This window comes from Enhydra lutris, unplaced genomic scaffold (genome assembly GCF_002288905.1).
Source record: "Enhydra lutris kenyoni isolate GAN:26980312 unplaced genomic scaffold, ASM228890v2 scaffoldscaffold15, whole genome shotgun sequence".
Classification (NCBI taxonomy): Eukaryota; Metazoa; Chordata; class Mammalia; order Carnivora; family Mustelidae; genus Enhydra; species Enhydra lutris.
The window spans coordinates 5,427,289-5,444,535 of NW_019154099.1; the positions used below are offsets into that span (position 1 = coordinate 5,427,289).

Consider the following 17,247-nt stretch of genomic DNA (forward strand, 5'->3'; position numbering starts at 1 on the left):
CAGTTTTCTTAGGCAAAATATCTATGTTCCTTGGTCTTTGCCTTTGTTGGGTCTTCCCCTTCTCACCCCACCCATTTGTCATAATTGCTTTCTGTCCTTCCCTGGTGTTCTTTTGACAGCAGACTTTCAAAATTAAGGGTCATTGTCGAAGGTCAAGTTGGTCAGGTTGGAGTCCCTGGGATGCCACTGCCACTGTTGCAATATAGCTCTGTCACCTTCCGGGTGCTCTTCATGTTAGAACACAGAGTTCATCATGTGTCATTCAGTGGTGGTAACCTTGTAGCTGTCGGAAAATGGCGGTTTGCTCTGATTCCTGGCCGCTTTGTGGAAGCTGTGGAGTCGCTTGACTGGTTTCTGTTTGGTAAGTGATAGTGTGAGTCTGTTTAAAGTCTAAGCTTGAAGGGAAGTAGATCAGGAAAGAGGAAGAGAACCAGGGAACTGTGTTAACCTCAAACAGCTTACACGCTGACCGTTCACTTGCATTTGTTTATCATTGAGCCTGCTCGGTAAGCCACCATAAAATCGGCATAAATGAATCTTACCTTTCACCTCCACTCTTATTTGTGATTTCTAGTCTCTAACTTCCTTTATTCCAAGGGTTGACAGGAATGTTAGGTCATGATCTCCAATTTCTTCTAATGATGGACATATATTCTTGACTTACTTTCTTGGGCAACAGAAAAAACCAACAGAACCACACTTAGGTAGTGTTTGTTCATTCATTCATTCTTTTTTTTTTTTTTTTTTTTTGAAGATTTTATTTATTTATTTGACAGACAGAGTTCACAAGTAGTCAGAGAGGCAGGCAGGTCGGGGGTGGGGGGAAGCAGGTTGCCGGCTGAGCAGAGAGCCCGATGTGGGGCTCAATCCCAGGACCCTGAGATCATGACCCGAGCCGAAGGCAGAGGCTTTAACCCACTGTGCCACCCAGGCGCCCCTCATTCATTCCTTCCTTCATTTTATTCACACTCAAAGAATATATTTGCTGAGCACCTATGATGTGCCCCTGTTCTAGCTTCTGGGAACAAAGTAGTGTCCCAAGTACAATTTTTTTAAAGTTACCCTCAGAGATTTTACATTCTAGCAGGTGTCAGTCTTTGAGATCGAATGAAATGGGGAGTCATGCTAAGGAGTAAGAAGAAAACTAGAGGTGGGTAGGGGGAGAGGAATTACTGGCTGGGACAGTGGCCATGACTTACATGGGGGGCCATGGAGGAGTTGCTGAGAAGGCGACATTTAAGATGAGTCTTTAATGCTCCCAGTAAGTATTCAGTCCGTAGTTAGTGTTCAGGCAGAGAAAATCTAAAATCCTAAATCTGACATGCTCATGTATATTCATCCAATTGTTAGGGGTCCTAGCAGCTAAGAGCTGCTCTTCTGCCATCAAAGTGCTGGCCGGTTAGGGTCTGAAAGACTTTTGTGAGGTCACTATAGAGGTCACGGTGGTTCCTGCCCAACTGAGTCATCCACCCCTTTTGCAAAAGTGGCATCTTTGCAGGCAACCCTTTGGCTCTAAGGTTGCCCTCATGATACGGTCATTCTCAGCAGAACCACTGATCTTGAGGGGCAGAGAATCACCCAGAATGACTGGACAGGGGGGATCTGGGAGTCTCTCTCTTGTCTAGGACCTCTGCTGCTGCACGTATGTTAACTAGTAATCTGGCCCGTGCTCTACCTCAACAGGAAAATCTCAATAGAAATGGCGGTAAGCTTCACGCTCTGATTTCTCCTCCTTTAAAATGTTTTTGAAAATTGATTTTATCTTTGTACCTAAGCCTCTCTGATTCAAAAACCCCATTTGTGACAGTCGGAAGCATTTCGGGAAGATGCCAACCATTGTTTGGGCCCATATTACCGACTGCCTGTCAGCACTGAAATGTGTAAATGTCTGGGTTTAGTCACTGTCTCCCTTCTAACCAGAACATAAATGACTGGAGGAATCATGGAGCTTATTTTACTCCAGTGCTTCCAGAACAAAAACAATGCCAGCCATGTAGTAGGTGCTCAGTAATTATATGTTTAATTGAATAATTGACAAACCACAAGCAAGGTGACATCGAGCAGCACAACGATATAATGGTATCTCACCAAAGATCAAGCAGTGGAGATGTTGACCTCTGGGACTAGGGCCTGGACTTTGTTTCTAATCATTGCCCTCTCCTGTGGCCATCTCCCTCCCAGAGAAACTCATGCTTCTTAATGAGTGTCCAGCCCGGCTTGTCATCCTCTCGAGAAGCCAACATCTGCTGGGTGTTTGTGTGAAACAAAAGCATCTTTCTAGAAGGAAGTGGAGCAAGTACCTGCTTCTGAAATTATTTTTAAAAAGAAAGTCTGTTGTGCTCCATTTTGTGCCGTTAAGTCAATTCCACATCTGGGAGGCTCAGAATTAGCATCGCCCTTTTTGAACTATTACCTTTAGTCTGTTTATAAAAAAAAAAACAAAAAACCCCAGGGATCACTGCTACTTATCATTAGTTGGAGGCTATGCATTCACTTCTGTAATTGTCTCCCACACACAAGGACAGCTATGACGTGGAGAGAACGGAGTGTAAAACACAACTTCTAGCTTCATTCTCTTGGAAATACATTATCAGGAGCTATGGACTCAGAACTAAAATCAGAACTTGTAAAGAGAAGAGAACTAGTGAGAGAAAATCAACAAAAAGCAACACAGACAAATATGTTCATTGCTATATGTTTTATAATAGTGAAACCAAAAATAAATTTCTGTCAGTAGGAGTCTGGCTCAGTAAATCTGGATACATTTATACAATAGAAAGTGGTAAGATAGTTAAGATAAGCATTCTCAAGACCTTGTTGAGAGAAAAAGAAGGTTGTAGATTCTGTCCAGGATGAGCCCTTGTGTATGGGTCCCATCTTCTGACCTGTCCTATGTATGTTAATTCATAGGAAGAGGTTGGAAGTGGTTACTAGTGTCCTTTCTGGGAATGAGATGGAATTGGCAGGTTTGGGCCCATGGGCGTGCTTCACTCGCTCTAGGCTTCTGTGTGGGGGGCATTCCATGAAAACACAGTCATGATTCTCATTTGTAATGTTGAAGCCCAAAATTATTGGAGAGGAAAAGACGGGTGATGAAAAGAAATTGGGGCAGTGGGTGAGATTTGAGGTTTGGGGAAGGAAGACAAAGCGCTTGAGATGAATTCAGACAGTCGCCACCAGAGCCCATGATACTTGGTGAGGGGTGATTTGGAGCTTATGTAGTATTGTACCATATTATGTGTATCCTGTCTATGTGTATGTGTCACTTTGAAAGGTTTGACCTAGAACAGAAGTCAAGAAAACCCAAGGAATTGTGGTACAGCTTTCCCATGTACCTTCTTTTGGTCTATTTGTAAGTGTTGGGTGAGAAAAATGTCCTATCATTAGAAACATGGATTCACTTCTATCCTTGTACTGATAATTCTGCCACGGTAACAGAACAGGTGTGTCTACCACAGAAGTCCTCTCTCCAGCTCATGATATTATTTCCAGTTTGTTGGATTTTCTTCTTCAGTCCGGAAGCGTGTTGAGTCCCCAGAGAGAGCTCTGTGCCTGGTGCAGAACAGACAAGGTCCCTGCTCTCATGGAGCTTATAGGGAGGGGGCAGAGGGGAATGACAGTGAGGAGCTAAAAATATGTCAGGAAGTGAGACGACTATGATGGAAATTAAGCAAGGTGATGTGATAGGGAGTAACTGGGGAACTACTTTAAGAGAGGTAGTTAGGAAAGACTTTTTTGAGGAAGTAATTTATAAACCAATACGTGCAACAAGACTGAAAGGAGTCAGATGTATGATCAGTTGGGGGAAGAGCGGTCCAGGTAGAGGGACTAGAACAGCACCATTAGGATGGGCAAGAGCCTGTGGGACATGAGTTTGCTGCGTGGTTGGGACTTATCGGGGATAGACAGAAATAAGTGAGAGTGGTCTGCAGGACAGGATCATGTCATGCCTTAAGGACAAGGTAAGAATTTTGGATTTTATTACAGATTCGATAGGATCTATCAAGGGCCAGATGGATGACTAGGGGACTGACATCTTATGTAAGCTTTAAAAGATCTCTACATACCTCTTGATTGTAAGTTGAAAAAAATAGAAGCAGGGAGACCCACTGGTCAGATGGAAGGAGACCCAAGTGGGAGAAGATGGTGACTTAGATGAGGGCAGTAGCTATGGATATGAACTTGCTAATGGATGAAAGACAAAGAGTTAGGGAAAGATAGGATCAGGGATCACTTCCAGATTTTGGACCTCAGCAACTGGGAGGTATGTTTCCTGAGATGGGAAGACCAGGGAGGAGCAGATTTGGAGGAAACTAGCATCTTTTTGAATGTGTTAGTTTGCCATGTCCCCTGGATGGATGTTGGATAGGCATAAGATATGCTAGCCCATGGTCCCAGGGGAGGTCAGGAGCAGGGATCCAGGTGGGAGCCATCTGCATACATAACACTAGTTTTTAAAGCCCTGAAACTGACTCCAAAGTTTCAGTCACCACCTTGCACCCCTGTTCTCTACCTTTCCTTTAAGCTAAGCTCACTTAAGCCAACTGCTTCCATCTCTAGGCCTTCCCCTTGCTGACTTCGCTTTTGCTGTTACGATTACTTGAGCCTCATAGAGTGAAGGACAGTGGGAGCAGTAGAAGGACACATGCTGGGCCTGTGATTACGGTGACCAGAGTGCTTCTCTTTGGAGTTTTAATCATGGCTGTATTTACTGGAGCCAAACAGTGAGCTTAAGAGTGAGCCAACTGGGATGCCTGGGGGGCTCAGTAGGTTAGGCTGCCAACTCTTGATTTCGGCTCTGGTCATGATCTCAGGTTGTGAGATCAAGCCCTGCATTGGGCTCCACACTGGGAATGGAGCCTGTTTAAGATTCTCTCTCCCTCACCCTGTGTCCCCCTTCCTTCTCTCTCTCTCCCCCACCCACTAAAAAAAAGAAAAGAAAAGATAGATTCTAGATTTGCAGTGTGTTCTTTAGATATTATAAGCGAATCACAAATTTCTACTGCGATTATAATTCAGTATTATAATCCAAGTTACATAAAACAAAGTTTTTAGTGCTAGGGGTTCTCTTCAATTTAACATACCACTTGTCTACTTTGTTGTAATACAATCACAGACTAAATAAAAACAAGAAACTAAGAAACTATGAAAATGTGTCTTTACTTCCCCATGGTATTCCCATTTGGGGTTTGACATTTAATTTTATTGGAATAATGCACGGCTGTCTTACACTTTTATCTGTTTTATCACCAGTATGCATATATGCCTTTATCCTTATGTAAAACAATCTTTGATTATCTTTATGCCTTGAAAACCCTTTCTTGTGCTAACATCATGCTTCTTTTTTTTAAAAAAAGATTTATTTATTAATTTATTTGACAGAGAGAGAGAGAGAGAGAGAGCGAGCGCAAGTAGGCAGAGAGAGAAGGGGAAGCAGGCTCCCTGCTGAGCGGAGAGCCTGATGCGGGGCTTGATCCCAGGACCCTGAGATCATGACCTGAGCCCAAGGCAGAGACTTAACCCACTGAGTCACCCAGGCGCCCCCCAACATCGTGCCTCTTGTGTCTGCTGCTAGTTGTATTGCTAATTTACTTATTTCTCTTTATTTATGTGTTTGTTTAGTTATTTCTTACAAATCCAAGGGGAATTAACTGTATTATACAGGGTGAAGTACAAACTTACTAATGTTTTGTTTCTTCTCCAAAGATTTTGGAGTTTAAAGTACGACTGTGTTCTTACTTATCTTGAATGGTTTTTGCTTGTTGCAGATAAGCTGTCTGCCCCCCACCCCCCAACAACTGGCATTCGGGTGAGTTCAAGGCCCTAATCCAGTAGTACAGTGGAACTCACACCACCCTGAGCTCAGAAAGATGGTGTCACAGTCTACAGGCCGACACGATTCTCCAGTGGACTCGTGGGACAGGGACAACAATGACCCTGGCGACATTGATGTTTCCCCCAGCCTCCTGGACACTGACCAGCCTCCTTGCCACTCAGACGTCAGATTCATGAGGCACAAAGCTGCCTGGATTAACTCCCAGTGTGAGCAGCAACAGTCTCAGGATTCGCCCCATCGGGTGCCAACAGTGAGGAAGAGTGGGAACCACTTTGGAGGGGACACAGCCTTGCCCCTCAACCCCTCACCATTGTTTCTCGGGGACTCCATGGTGGAGACATCACTGTCAAAGGATACCGCAGACTCTGCCCAGGGCTCAGGGGACAAGAGCAGCGACCTTTCTTTTACCTCAACGGAAGAGCAGGCGGTGTTCCTAGGACACTCTCCTCAGATGTCTTTGTTCACAAGCTCCTCTCCTTGTCCTGAAGTGGACCGTGCTTTTCTGCAGCCTTCCCAACTGACAGCTTCCATGGATGAAGGTAACCCTGGTCGGGAATTTACCTCATTCCTGTCTGTTGCCATGCCGGCCTTGCTTGGTCTAAAGTTCGTCTGACGGTCTTTGTCATGAGAAAAAAGTCATGGTTTTTCCACTTTGATCAGAGGCTGGTGCATTAGCTCATTTAATATTGTCTCCAGCCCATCTGTCCGGATGGTCACAATGGGTAAAATCAGGTATTTCCATTCTCCTTCGATAGCAAGGGGGTGCTATCTTTGCTCAGTTTAGTTGATAATCAGTGCCAGCTGCCATCTTTGAGCTGGTGTGTGCCTCCAGGAGCTTCTGGCCCATGCAGTTGCCTAAAAAAGAGTATCGGAGGCGCTCTCAATTCAGTGTGGTGGGGTGGGGAGTGTTTCCAGACAGAGTGGGTTCCGTTTCACATGGGTACTTTCCTAGGAGATGCACTTGCTGCCTCACCTCTATTTACCTTAATGGAGTGTGACTAGAAAATAGTAAGATTTAAAAATGGTAATAACAATTCCCCCAAAGACTATACAAAAGGTTTTTGGTTTTGTTTTTGTTTTTTAATTAAAGCCAGAGTTCCCATTGTTCTGAAGTAACTCACATATTCTTAAAAAACTGGAATTCCTAAAATAAGATAATGCCTGCAAAATGCCACTCAAGAGTCAATAAGTTATCTATTACTGTTCTCATTTGTGGCGTTCTGATTTTTAAGAAAATATTCATTACATTATATTCACACTGTGTCGATCTGCATTTCTCTCAGAATCCTAGTTCAAATAGTTGATGAAGTTTTTTTCTTTCAAAACAGTTTGAAAGCTGCCCGCCTGCCTGTGTGTGTGTGTCCGTATGTGTGTACATATGTGGGTAATTTATTTATTTCTTACCAGCAAGAACCAGCCCTCCCCCTTCCCTAAAATATGCGGTTTATTTGTTCTATTGGAAAAACTTTTGGAAAAGTCGAAGATGATGATATTCTTTAACATATTATTCATAGCTTAAGCATCGCAGATTTTGGACAATCTTAAAATGGGCTAGTTTTGAAATAAGAACCAAATTTGGGCAAAATGACACACTCTACAGCAATTTAAAATTTAAAAAAGCAATTTAAATTAAAATTGTGGTTCTGCAATTTAAAATTATCCTGTAGCTTTGTCTTTCTCCCAGAAAGAAAACAGTTGCCCCGGCCCCTTTTGTCCCAAGACAATAATCTCCAGCAATTTTTATAAGTACTTTTAAAAGCCACTGCATCTTAAACTTGGTAGGAGGATGCTGCTTATGAAATTAAAAAAAAAAAAAAAGTAGTCCCCAGCGATCTGGTCTCTCTTTGCTGTGGGACAGCAATGCAAAGACAAGGCATTTGCAACTAAGACACAGAATTTTCCCTGTGACTGCTTCGTCACAACTGACAGCAGCACACTCTTCCTTTTCTAGATAATATGGTAGAGGAAGACCCACCCGCCCACTCCCCCAGCCTAGCATTTCCTGAGGCCCCAAGAAACCCATCCACAGTTCCTTTTGTTTGCAGGGCACACTCACATTCCTGGCCTCCTTCAATCTCCTAATAGCTACCTCTCCTAGTGCAAGAAATGAGTATATTTTAACACAGAGGCCCAGCCAGCTGGTGTAGAGAGAGCTGGAACTGGAATCCACAGCTTGACTTTTTTCTGTCCCATTTCTTCCTCAGGTTCCAAAAACTATGACCTATGGGCCAGCTCCTTCTGGCCTCCTGATTTTACAAATCAAGTGCACCGTGTGTTGCTGATAACGCCATCCTCTCCCCAGTGGCGGAACTGCATAGTTGCAACAGATGGTCCTTAGAGCCTATAATACCTACTCCCTAGTCCTTTTCAGAAAAAGCTGGCCCACCCCAGATGGATTCTGGAGCTAACCGATTCAGAGTTCTCCGTGGAACAGTCGCCTTCTTGAAGCAGAGGCAGGGGATCGGGCGATTCTGCTAGCGTCTCTCTTTGTCACCCTGAGAGCTATCTAGTCTTGAAGCCATCTGTGGCATTTTGGCTCCTTTAGCAGGTTGGAACAACTCAGCTCTTGGGGCCCTTGTAGAAAAGTTTTGCCTTAAATGCTGCAAGAAGGAATCACATGACAGGAATCATTCCGTTTTGATGGTGTTTGCTGCCAGTAATGGAGCGGCTCCGGGGGCAGAATGGCTAAGTCAGCTGCATCTGTCCTCCACAGTTTCTTCTGGTTTTTGGCTGCAGGAAGACCATTTCAGAGAAGCAATGCTGGCCTTTTTCAGATAGATTTGTCTCTGTAAACAAGAAGTTTTGAGTCAGTCACAGTGCATGGGAGAAGAGACCCCATAATTCCTAGGGCCCTTCTTCTAGACTGTTCCTTCTCACCCTTCTCCGTCTCCCTTAGGTAGTTTCCATGATCTTCTCTTTCTACCCTCTTCGCCTCATTGGTCTCCTCCATCCAGGGGTTCTCCCATTCCTTCTCTGAGGAGTCCTCCCAAGTTGCTCCAGCAGACTCTTGTAGAAATGTTCCCCATTAACGCAATCTCTGCAAAGCCTCCCACCAGAAGGTCCTGTCTTCTTCTGGCATCCTAATTTATTCTGGGATTGTGCTAAATAATAAAAAAAAATATATTTTAAGGCCACTGCCTAGCATCATTTTGTTTTCTTTTTTTTTTTTTAAATATTTTATTTATTTATTTGACAGAGATCACAAGTAGGCAGAGAGGCAGGTAGGCATGGGTCGGGGGGGGGGAAACAGGCTCCCTGCTGAGCAGAGAGCCTGATGTGGGACTCGATCCCAGAACCCTGAGATCGTGACCTGAGCCCAGGGCAGAGGCTTAACCCACTGAGCCACCCGGGTGCCCCTCATTTTGTTTTCTTAGGGGATCTTTGAACTTCCTTTTCTCCATTTTTAATAACTTGCTGCATTGGTAGGTGCTGTTCAAGTCAGCAGAAGAACCACTTCTTTGAATTCCTTCTCTCCGGAGGCATTCCTGCTCCCTGTCGATGTCGAAAAGGTGAATACAGCTTCTTTTTTTTCCCTTTTCTAAAACCACAGAGAGTGTTCATTCCTTAGATGGTGCTGTTCTGATTTAAATCTGGAAACTTCTCTTGGTGAAGCTTGGCAGATTGGTTTCCTTTCAGCCTCTGGCAGGCGCGCTGAGCTAAGAAGGGCTCTGAGTCAGTGTCTGCGCTCAGCTGGGAAATTTTCCATGACCGATGCCTGAGGTCTACCCTTGGGCCACCATCAGCCCGGGGTCTTAAATCACAAGAAATTCAGCTTGGGGTATCTGTTGGTCTCAGTGGGCTAAATTTTATGTGTCTGGAAGATAGGGGCTCTACTTCATAGAATGACCTGTGATCCCTGAGTTAAGTGAACGTTTATATTTCCGTGCATTAACTCCACTTAAATACAGCTTCTTGATTTTTCAATCCAGTATACCCTCAATGAAAAACAGTCAATTATGCTTATATTTTACCTGATACTTCTTTTTCCCCCTGCAGGAAAATGCCCACTTCTATGTTGCAGATATGATTATAGCAGCAATGGAGAAAATTAAGTGTACGATCCTGAGTCAACAGCACACAGAGCCCTGGGGTGTGGAAGAAGCCGGTGGGGTGCTCGGGAATGACCAAGCTGACTCCGAAGTCACGTTTTATACCAACACAAAGCAAGAATCTGGGTCTTCCAATTCTTCTGACAGTGGCTATGAAGGCAAGTAGGGCACATCAGAGAGACTTTATGCTGTGTTCTCCATTCATGTCTCTTTTCCTGTCACATCCCAAAGTAGATCTTCAAATCCTTTGCCACAACTTTCTAAAACTTCCTGAATAACCAGCTGCATAGCTCACCCCAGTCTTACAGGACCCCGGATCCACATTCCCAGGAGGAGCCCCCAAGGGGGCCCACTTTGATTGGGTGTCCCCAACTGGTCAGCCACCCTTGGCCAGGGAAGTGAAGGAACGTAATCGGACCATCATCCCCTCTGAGGCCACCAGTGGGGAGAAAAGAAATGATTCCTATATCAGTCCTATTTCTGTGCTTTATCTTTGACTCTTTCTTTTTTGTGTCTGTGTCTTGGCCCCATTTCTAGTGAGCAAATCAGCCCTGACTTCTCAGTAACGGTGGCATCTGCTCCGTCCATTCCCTGTCCACCTTTGACCTGGCCCATCACAGCAGCCTCTGGTCAGTCATCCTGTAAGCCGTGCACTTAGGTCCTCAAGACACATTTACTGCCGTTAGTTTTCTCTTTACTTCCAGCCTCTTTCCACTCATCCATCCCATATGCATCTGTCTGCCTAGAACAACTTCTACTCCTCTAAAACGGCCTGCTGGGTTTGTGCCAGATTTGATCCTGGGACTTTGAGCTTTGTGGGATGCAGCTTGCCAGCGGGCATCTCCTGTTTCCCCGTGTTGTACTGTGAGCTTTAGTTTTACGAGCCTGGTCAACTTGCCCGCAGACATTTCTCCCAAGCCTCTGCCTCCCTCCCTTTGCTTTGGCTGGGCTCCTTGCAATGCTGGGTCCCCAGGAACGTCACATTAGTTCCTTCACTCTTCCACTCTTCGAAAGCAGTCTCCCTCCACCACCACTGTGACAAGCTCCCAGATTTCATCCCAAGGCAAGAGCACCATTCATGCGGAAGGAAGCCTAAGTTGCGCTCCCGAATGCTCTGTGATTGTCCGAGTGCGTGCCTCCCTCCCTCCTGGAGTTGTGCAGCGTGGAGTCCTCCCTTCTCAAGGCTGGGGTACACGCAGTTGTGTTTTCTCACAGCTATGCGTGTCAGTTTCTCAGTTCCCTTATGAGGTTTTAAACTCTTTGATGCATTAAAATGTGTCTCATTTGAAATTTGCTTCAGCCTAGTGCCTTGCTTAAAATAGTATTTTATAAATATTTGTTAAATGGCTGAGCATGAGCAGGGGGAGGGTTATAGGGAGAAGCAGGCTCCCTGCTGAGCAGGGAGCCCGACACTTGCTCAATCCTGGGACCCCAGGATCATGACCTGAGCCAAAGGCAGATGCTTAACCAATTGAGTCACCCAGGTGCCCCTGAATTTTTTTTAACATGAATATAAATATGTTAAATAAGATTTTAAAATATTTCTACCACCCCAATAAAAATATGTGTCTTTTATCACATATGTCTCTTGTGACCTTTCTGGTAGTAGATACTACTCCTTTGGGGTAGGTCGGCATACTTTAAGTTGCAGGTTGGTCTTGAGAACAATTGAAAACAAACAAAAAGAATAGAAAGTGTCAGCATTCGACTTACCTCGAGGGAGCAATGCTTCCTGGAACTTTTTTTCTTTTTTTTTTTTTTATAATCAGTGAAATATATTTTTGTGTCTGTAACTGAGTTGCAGTGGGATTGTATGTTACTATGGATCGTGGTCAAAAGAGGGTGGGGGAAACAGAAGTGGGTGAGGTTGCCCTGCCTTACCCAGGAGGAAACCAAAGCTGATTGTGCATGGTCACCTGGCTAAGGTGGGGCAGTGTTGTTGGTTTTTAAAACAATTTTTTTTTAAGATTTATTTATCTTAGAGAGAGAGTGCACACAAATGAGCAGGAAGGGCAGAGAGAGAGGGAGAGAGAATCCCAGGCAAACCCTGCACTGAGCACACGAAGCTGGGCACGAGGCTCGATCCCAAGATCCTGAGATCATGACCTGAGCTGAAACCAAGGGTCAAGTCAGACCCTTAAGTGACTTGCAGTACCCAGGCAGCGTGGTTTTAAACACTGGCCAGTTCCCTGTGAAACCCAGTCATGTAACCTCTGCCTAACCTGCGGGCTAGAATATTTCCCTCAAGAACTGTGTCCATTTCTCTGTGCTTTTCTCTTATGTTTATTCAAGTGAGTACAGTTTCATAGTGATTATATATTTGTATTAATGCAATTCCATTAACAATATGATTATATTAACAGTATTTCCTATCCAGTTTTCCATGTTGCTAAGTTTTCACATTTTTCCATGATGGTATTTCTTGATTTAGTAACATGATTTGCAAAATCAGTTTATTATTATTTGGCATTTTGATAGCTTTTAGTATTTTAATATTTTAAAGGCACTGCAGATAGCTCCTTCTGATCAAAGCCTGCCTTTTGAACCTTTTTTTTTTTTCTTTTTAATGACATTCTTAGGATAATTCCACAGACTAGCATTCAGGATCGAAAAACATGGACATATTTGTAGTAGTTTCCTTGGGTTGCATTAACAAAATACTACAAACTGGGTGGCTGAAACAACAGAAAATGTATTCTCTCTCCGTTGTGGAGGACAGAAGTCAACAGTGAACTTGTTGGAATGATTGGCTCCTTCTGGAGGCTCTGAGGGAGAACCCGTTCCATGCCTCTCCCAGCTTCTAGTGGTTACTGCCAGTCCTTGATGTTCCTTGGCTTGTAGACACATGACCCCTGTCTCTGCCTCTGTCTGTACATGACCTTCTCTGGTTATCAGTGTCTGTGCCCAAATTTCCCTCTTTATAATATAACCAGTTGTATTGGATTTTGAGCTCACTCCAATCCAGTATGGCCTCAGCTTGACTTGATCACATCGAATTCCTAAAGACCCTAATTCCAAATAAGGTCACATTCACAGGTCATTATCCTGGGGTCCCAGGATTGAGCAAGTGTTGGATTCAAGTTCTGGGTGGATATATATTTTGGGGGGGGGATGCTCCTCAACCCAGTACAATATTTAGGTCGCTTCTTCTCTTTGCCTCACTGTGAAGCTGATTTTTGTCCTCTTTCATTTTTTTAAAACTTTGTATTTTAGAAATTTTCAAACACACATTAAAGTAGGCAGCTGACTCTTATGAACCCCTCACCATCACAGATTCTCCTCCCTCTGTTTCACTCAGTCACAGTGAATGGACGAACAATACAAAAATAGCTCCCTGCGTTTTTTAATTCTTAAAGCTGGATTTTTAAACTCTTTTAATGTAAACTCTTGGCCCATTTTTATTCCCTGGTTTCTAGTTAGTTGGCTGTGACAGTTTTTCTTGTTTTTCTTTTTGGTGAAAGCCCCTTCATTTCTTTTTCTAGGTTATGCTGTGTTACAGGGCAGCCCAGTGGCCGGGACACCCACTCACTCTGATATGCTGAAAGAAGCCTGTAAATGTGACTTTGACGACTTTGTTATCATAGGTAAGATTTGGAAACTCACCAGCGATGACTCGTAATTTCCCTCCCCTCAACACATACTGACATGCATCCCATGTGATACCACGTTATAATGGCTTTCAAAGAAACTTCTCCCAAGATCAGATTATGTCAGATTAAAAAAATAATAATAGTAATAATAATTAGATGTTCTTATTTCAAATGTCTTGATAATCAATCTCTCATCTCACTTGTAGAATTGAATGCAAAAGCAGATACTCATTATAGTCAGATCTGTTTGGCCTCTCAATTAAATTCTGGTGGAATTTCAGGAGACTGGATTTTGAAATCCCATCTTTGGTCATTAGCTGTAGTTTCATAATAGAAACCCAGAGAACATGAAGAATGGAGATGCTGAATAACGAGACCTTTCTGAGAGGCAGGGATTTATTTTCGTGTTCTTATAAAATTAAGTATGAGTAAGTAAAACAGACCGAAAGACTTTAATACCCTTTCTTTTATTTACTTGCAGAACTTGGTGAGTTTAGCAATATCACAGAAACCTGTGGGTGTTCCTGCAGCTCCTCAAAGAGGTAGGTCTCGTCCATGTCCACCTGCACCTAGACCCCTGGGCCATTACCACCGAGGCACTGTGAATGCCAAGCCTCTGACATCTCCAACCAAGTTCTGCCAGTTCCAGGGACAGAGATTACTATTTGACAATGAAACAATCACCACTAAGTTTTCCATAGAGCTTTCTATAATCTTTTATTTTTTTTAATAGAGTGTTTAAAGGCCTTTGTATACATTCTCATTTAATCAGCCTGGGTAGGATTTTTTTTTACCCCATTTTCATAAATAAGGAAACTGAGACTCAGGCTAAATGTGCCTCAGGACACAATGCTATTTGATGAGCAGAGACAGGACTTGAACTCAGGTCTTCGAACTCCAAATCCAGTGCTTTTTTTTTTTTTTTTTTTACCACATTTCCTAGTCTTGGTCCCCTCCATAAATAAAAGCTGCTGTTTCGAGCACAGAGGAACTGTGTTGCATAAGACAATCAGTGGGTGGCTGGGGCATGTTCCCTCCTGTGACACCTCTTCTGAGTTTTTGGAGGGGGAAGGATGGTTGAAAACATGAAGATCTACAGCATACTCCTCATGAATACCATTTTCCACTTTTTGCGTCTCTTACCTTTCAGTGTCATTTATGAGCCAGACTTCAATTCTGCTGAGCTAATAGCCAAGGAGCTGTACCGAGCATTCCAGAAGAGCTGGCTGTTGTCAGACGTTAATCAGCAGCCTGCAGGTCCTCCAAATGCAGCTGGCTCGGTAGTAAGTATCCAAATAAACTGGCCTTGCATTGAGAGTTCCTAAATTCTCATCTTGCTTGCTGTTCACTTCAGGCATTTATGCCTTTCCTTGCGTGGTCCCTGGAGTGTTTCCCGAGTGTTGATTATGGGCCGGAGAATTCAGCATTTCACATTTTCATCCTTACCTGTATCCTCTTAAGTAGATGCCGTTGTTATGTTTAAAGTGTTAGTTCCCGCCCCTCGGCCAGCCTGGTCCGCGGAAGAGCAGGAGTCATGTCCAGTCTGGTCCCATGTAGACACACCGGCCTCTGACCGCCCTCAGCCCGTTGCGGGGAGAGAACTTTGCGGCAGAGCTAACACAGGGGTGGGAATAAAGCAGTCTGCGTATGCAGAGGAGGGGTGCTTCATTTTATCAGGGGACTCGGGAAGGCCAACTGGGCATCTCTGAACTTGAGAGTGGTAGCAGGTAGAAACACGTGGCACAGGGCAGCTGGAGCAAAAGTGACAGGGGCGGGTGCGCATGGTATGTTTACTGAGCAGGGTGGCCTGGTGTAGTTGAATAACATGTGTTTGTGTGTGGGTGCGTGTGTGTGTTGGGGGGGCGAAGTTGGTCTTCCTCGGAAATTAGGTTTGAAGGATAGGGCCAAATTGTGGAGGACACAGAATGCTACTTTGAATGTTAATTGCAAACAGGAAAGTGGAATGGCTCAGAGGGGAGCCACTGGACATTTTTAAGCTGGGGAATGGCCTTAAAAGAGCTGTTTTGGGGGAAGTCTGACAACAGCTGGGGGTTCTGTTGGGCAGCACGTGGTAGCCTATGGACTAAGAGCAGTAAGGCTTCTGCTGCGAAGAAAAGCATTCTGGGTCACAGCGACCTACTTACAGAAACTTGAAGTCTGAAAACAAATGAACTCCCCAAAATACTAAGAAAAGTGATCTCAGCTGGCTGGCGTTTCAAGCAAGACTTCTACAGATGGCGTTAGATACTGGGAGGGCTTCTTTCGTTCAGTTGAAAGCAGTTCTAATTTTTCATGGCATATTTTAATGCTGGAAACACATTTGAATATTCTTTTTCTTTCTGTTCCAGAAATATGCTTGTTTGGGTTGCTCTGAAATCCTCTTCTGTGTTATGCAGGTAGTGAATGAAGAGCGCGTCCGGAAAGACTTTGAATCCAGTGTGGACGTCGTTCAGGAAATTACCCTTAAGTCGAGGATCCGAGGGGCTGAAGACTGGGAGCCCCCCAGATTTCAAATCGTAGTTAATGTTCACCCGCCACTCAAGTAAGTCTGGGTTGCTGTGAGGGCTTCCAGTCCAGGTAACAAGGTGTGATAGGTCCTCTCTTTGTGGAAGTAGGGGAAGGGAAAAAAATTACACACCGAGGGATGAAGGAAAATTTGTTGTAGGAAAAGGAAAGTTGGGCATATTTTTCTGAATTAGCGTCCAAGCAACTTGTTTATCATGGGTTTTGTGGGGGGGGGGCCTAAGTAAGTTTGACAAATTTAACCATGTCCTTTATTATGTATGTTACACAGCAATTAAAAATTAAGTAGGTTTAAAGGGGATTTTTTTAAAGATTTTATTTATTTGTCAGATAGAGATCACAGGTAGGCAGAGAGACAGGCAGAGGGGGGGGGGGGGAAGCAGGCTCCCTGCTGAGCAGAGAGCCCGATGTGGGGCTCTATCCCAGGATCCTGGGATCATGACCTGAGCCGAAGGCAGAGGCTTAACCCGCTGAGCCACCCAGGTGCCCCTAAAGGGGATTTTTTTTAAGTGGCTAATATTAAACCTTAAAAATCATACACAATATCTTTAAAAGATTGCTCTATTTCCCAGGCCAATGTGAAAAAAAAAATAAATGGATAATTTTCTTTTAAAGGGAAAATCTTACCTTGAGGAGGGCTGTAGTTAAGAAATGCAACAGGATGGGGCACCTGGGTGGCTCAGTGGGTTAAAGCCTCTGCCTTTGGCTCAGGTCATGGTCCCAGGGTCCTGGGATAGAGCCCTGCATCAGGCTCTCTGCTCAGTGGGAAGCCTGCCTCCTCCTCTCTCTCTCTCTCTCTGCCTACTTGTGATCTCTGTCTGTCAAATAAATAAATAAAATCTTAAAAAAAAAAAAGAAAGAAATGCAACAGGATGCATATAAAAATGTCTTTGTTCTCTAAGAAGTAATAAAATCCTAAAAGACAAAATGACAAAAGAGGGTACAAAAGAAAAAAAGAAATAAACTCATTTCTATAAATGTCTATGTATAAATAAAATACATAATAATTCAAGGTAATAGTTTTATTTGTTTCTGAGAGGATATAACATTGTAAGGGGACATTTTAACCACCTACAGTTTCTCCAGTCCCCTTGGCTTGTATTTAACGTGTTCCCAAACTGCAGCATAAGGAAGGGACTGGGGGAGGGTCTTGCCAGTGGCCCATGGAAGTGCCCTAATAGGCTCTGTCTTGTATTTTTTCTGTTTGAGAGAATGCCAAGAAGGTGTCTGGAGTGCTTAGGCAGAAGAG

General features: G+C 43.9%; 1 protein-coding gene across 1 annotated transcript in view; it reads left to right on the forward strand.

The window, feature by feature from the left end:
* Positions 1 to 17,247, forward strand: part of LOC111146907 (RUN and cysteine rich domain containing beclin 1 interacting protein like) — a 40,319-nt gene that overhangs the window by 8,581 nt on the left and 14,491 nt on the right. The window contains exons 2-8 of the mRNA XM_022502659.1: positions 5,769 to 6,375; positions 9,263 to 9,345; positions 9,833 to 10,043; positions 13,368 to 13,469; positions 13,957 to 14,017; positions 14,626 to 14,758; positions 15,872 to 16,017. Of these exons, the coding sequence (XP_022358367.1) occupies positions 5,871 to 6,375; positions 9,263 to 9,345; positions 9,833 to 10,043; positions 13,368 to 13,469; positions 13,957 to 14,017; positions 14,626 to 14,758; positions 15,872 to 16,017 (1,241 nt within the window). The 5' untranslated portion in view covers positions 5,769 to 5,870. The remainder of the gene's footprint in view (positions 1 to 5,768; positions 6,376 to 9,262; positions 9,346 to 9,832; positions 10,044 to 13,367; positions 13,470 to 13,956; positions 14,018 to 14,625; positions 14,759 to 15,871; positions 16,018 to 17,247) is intronic.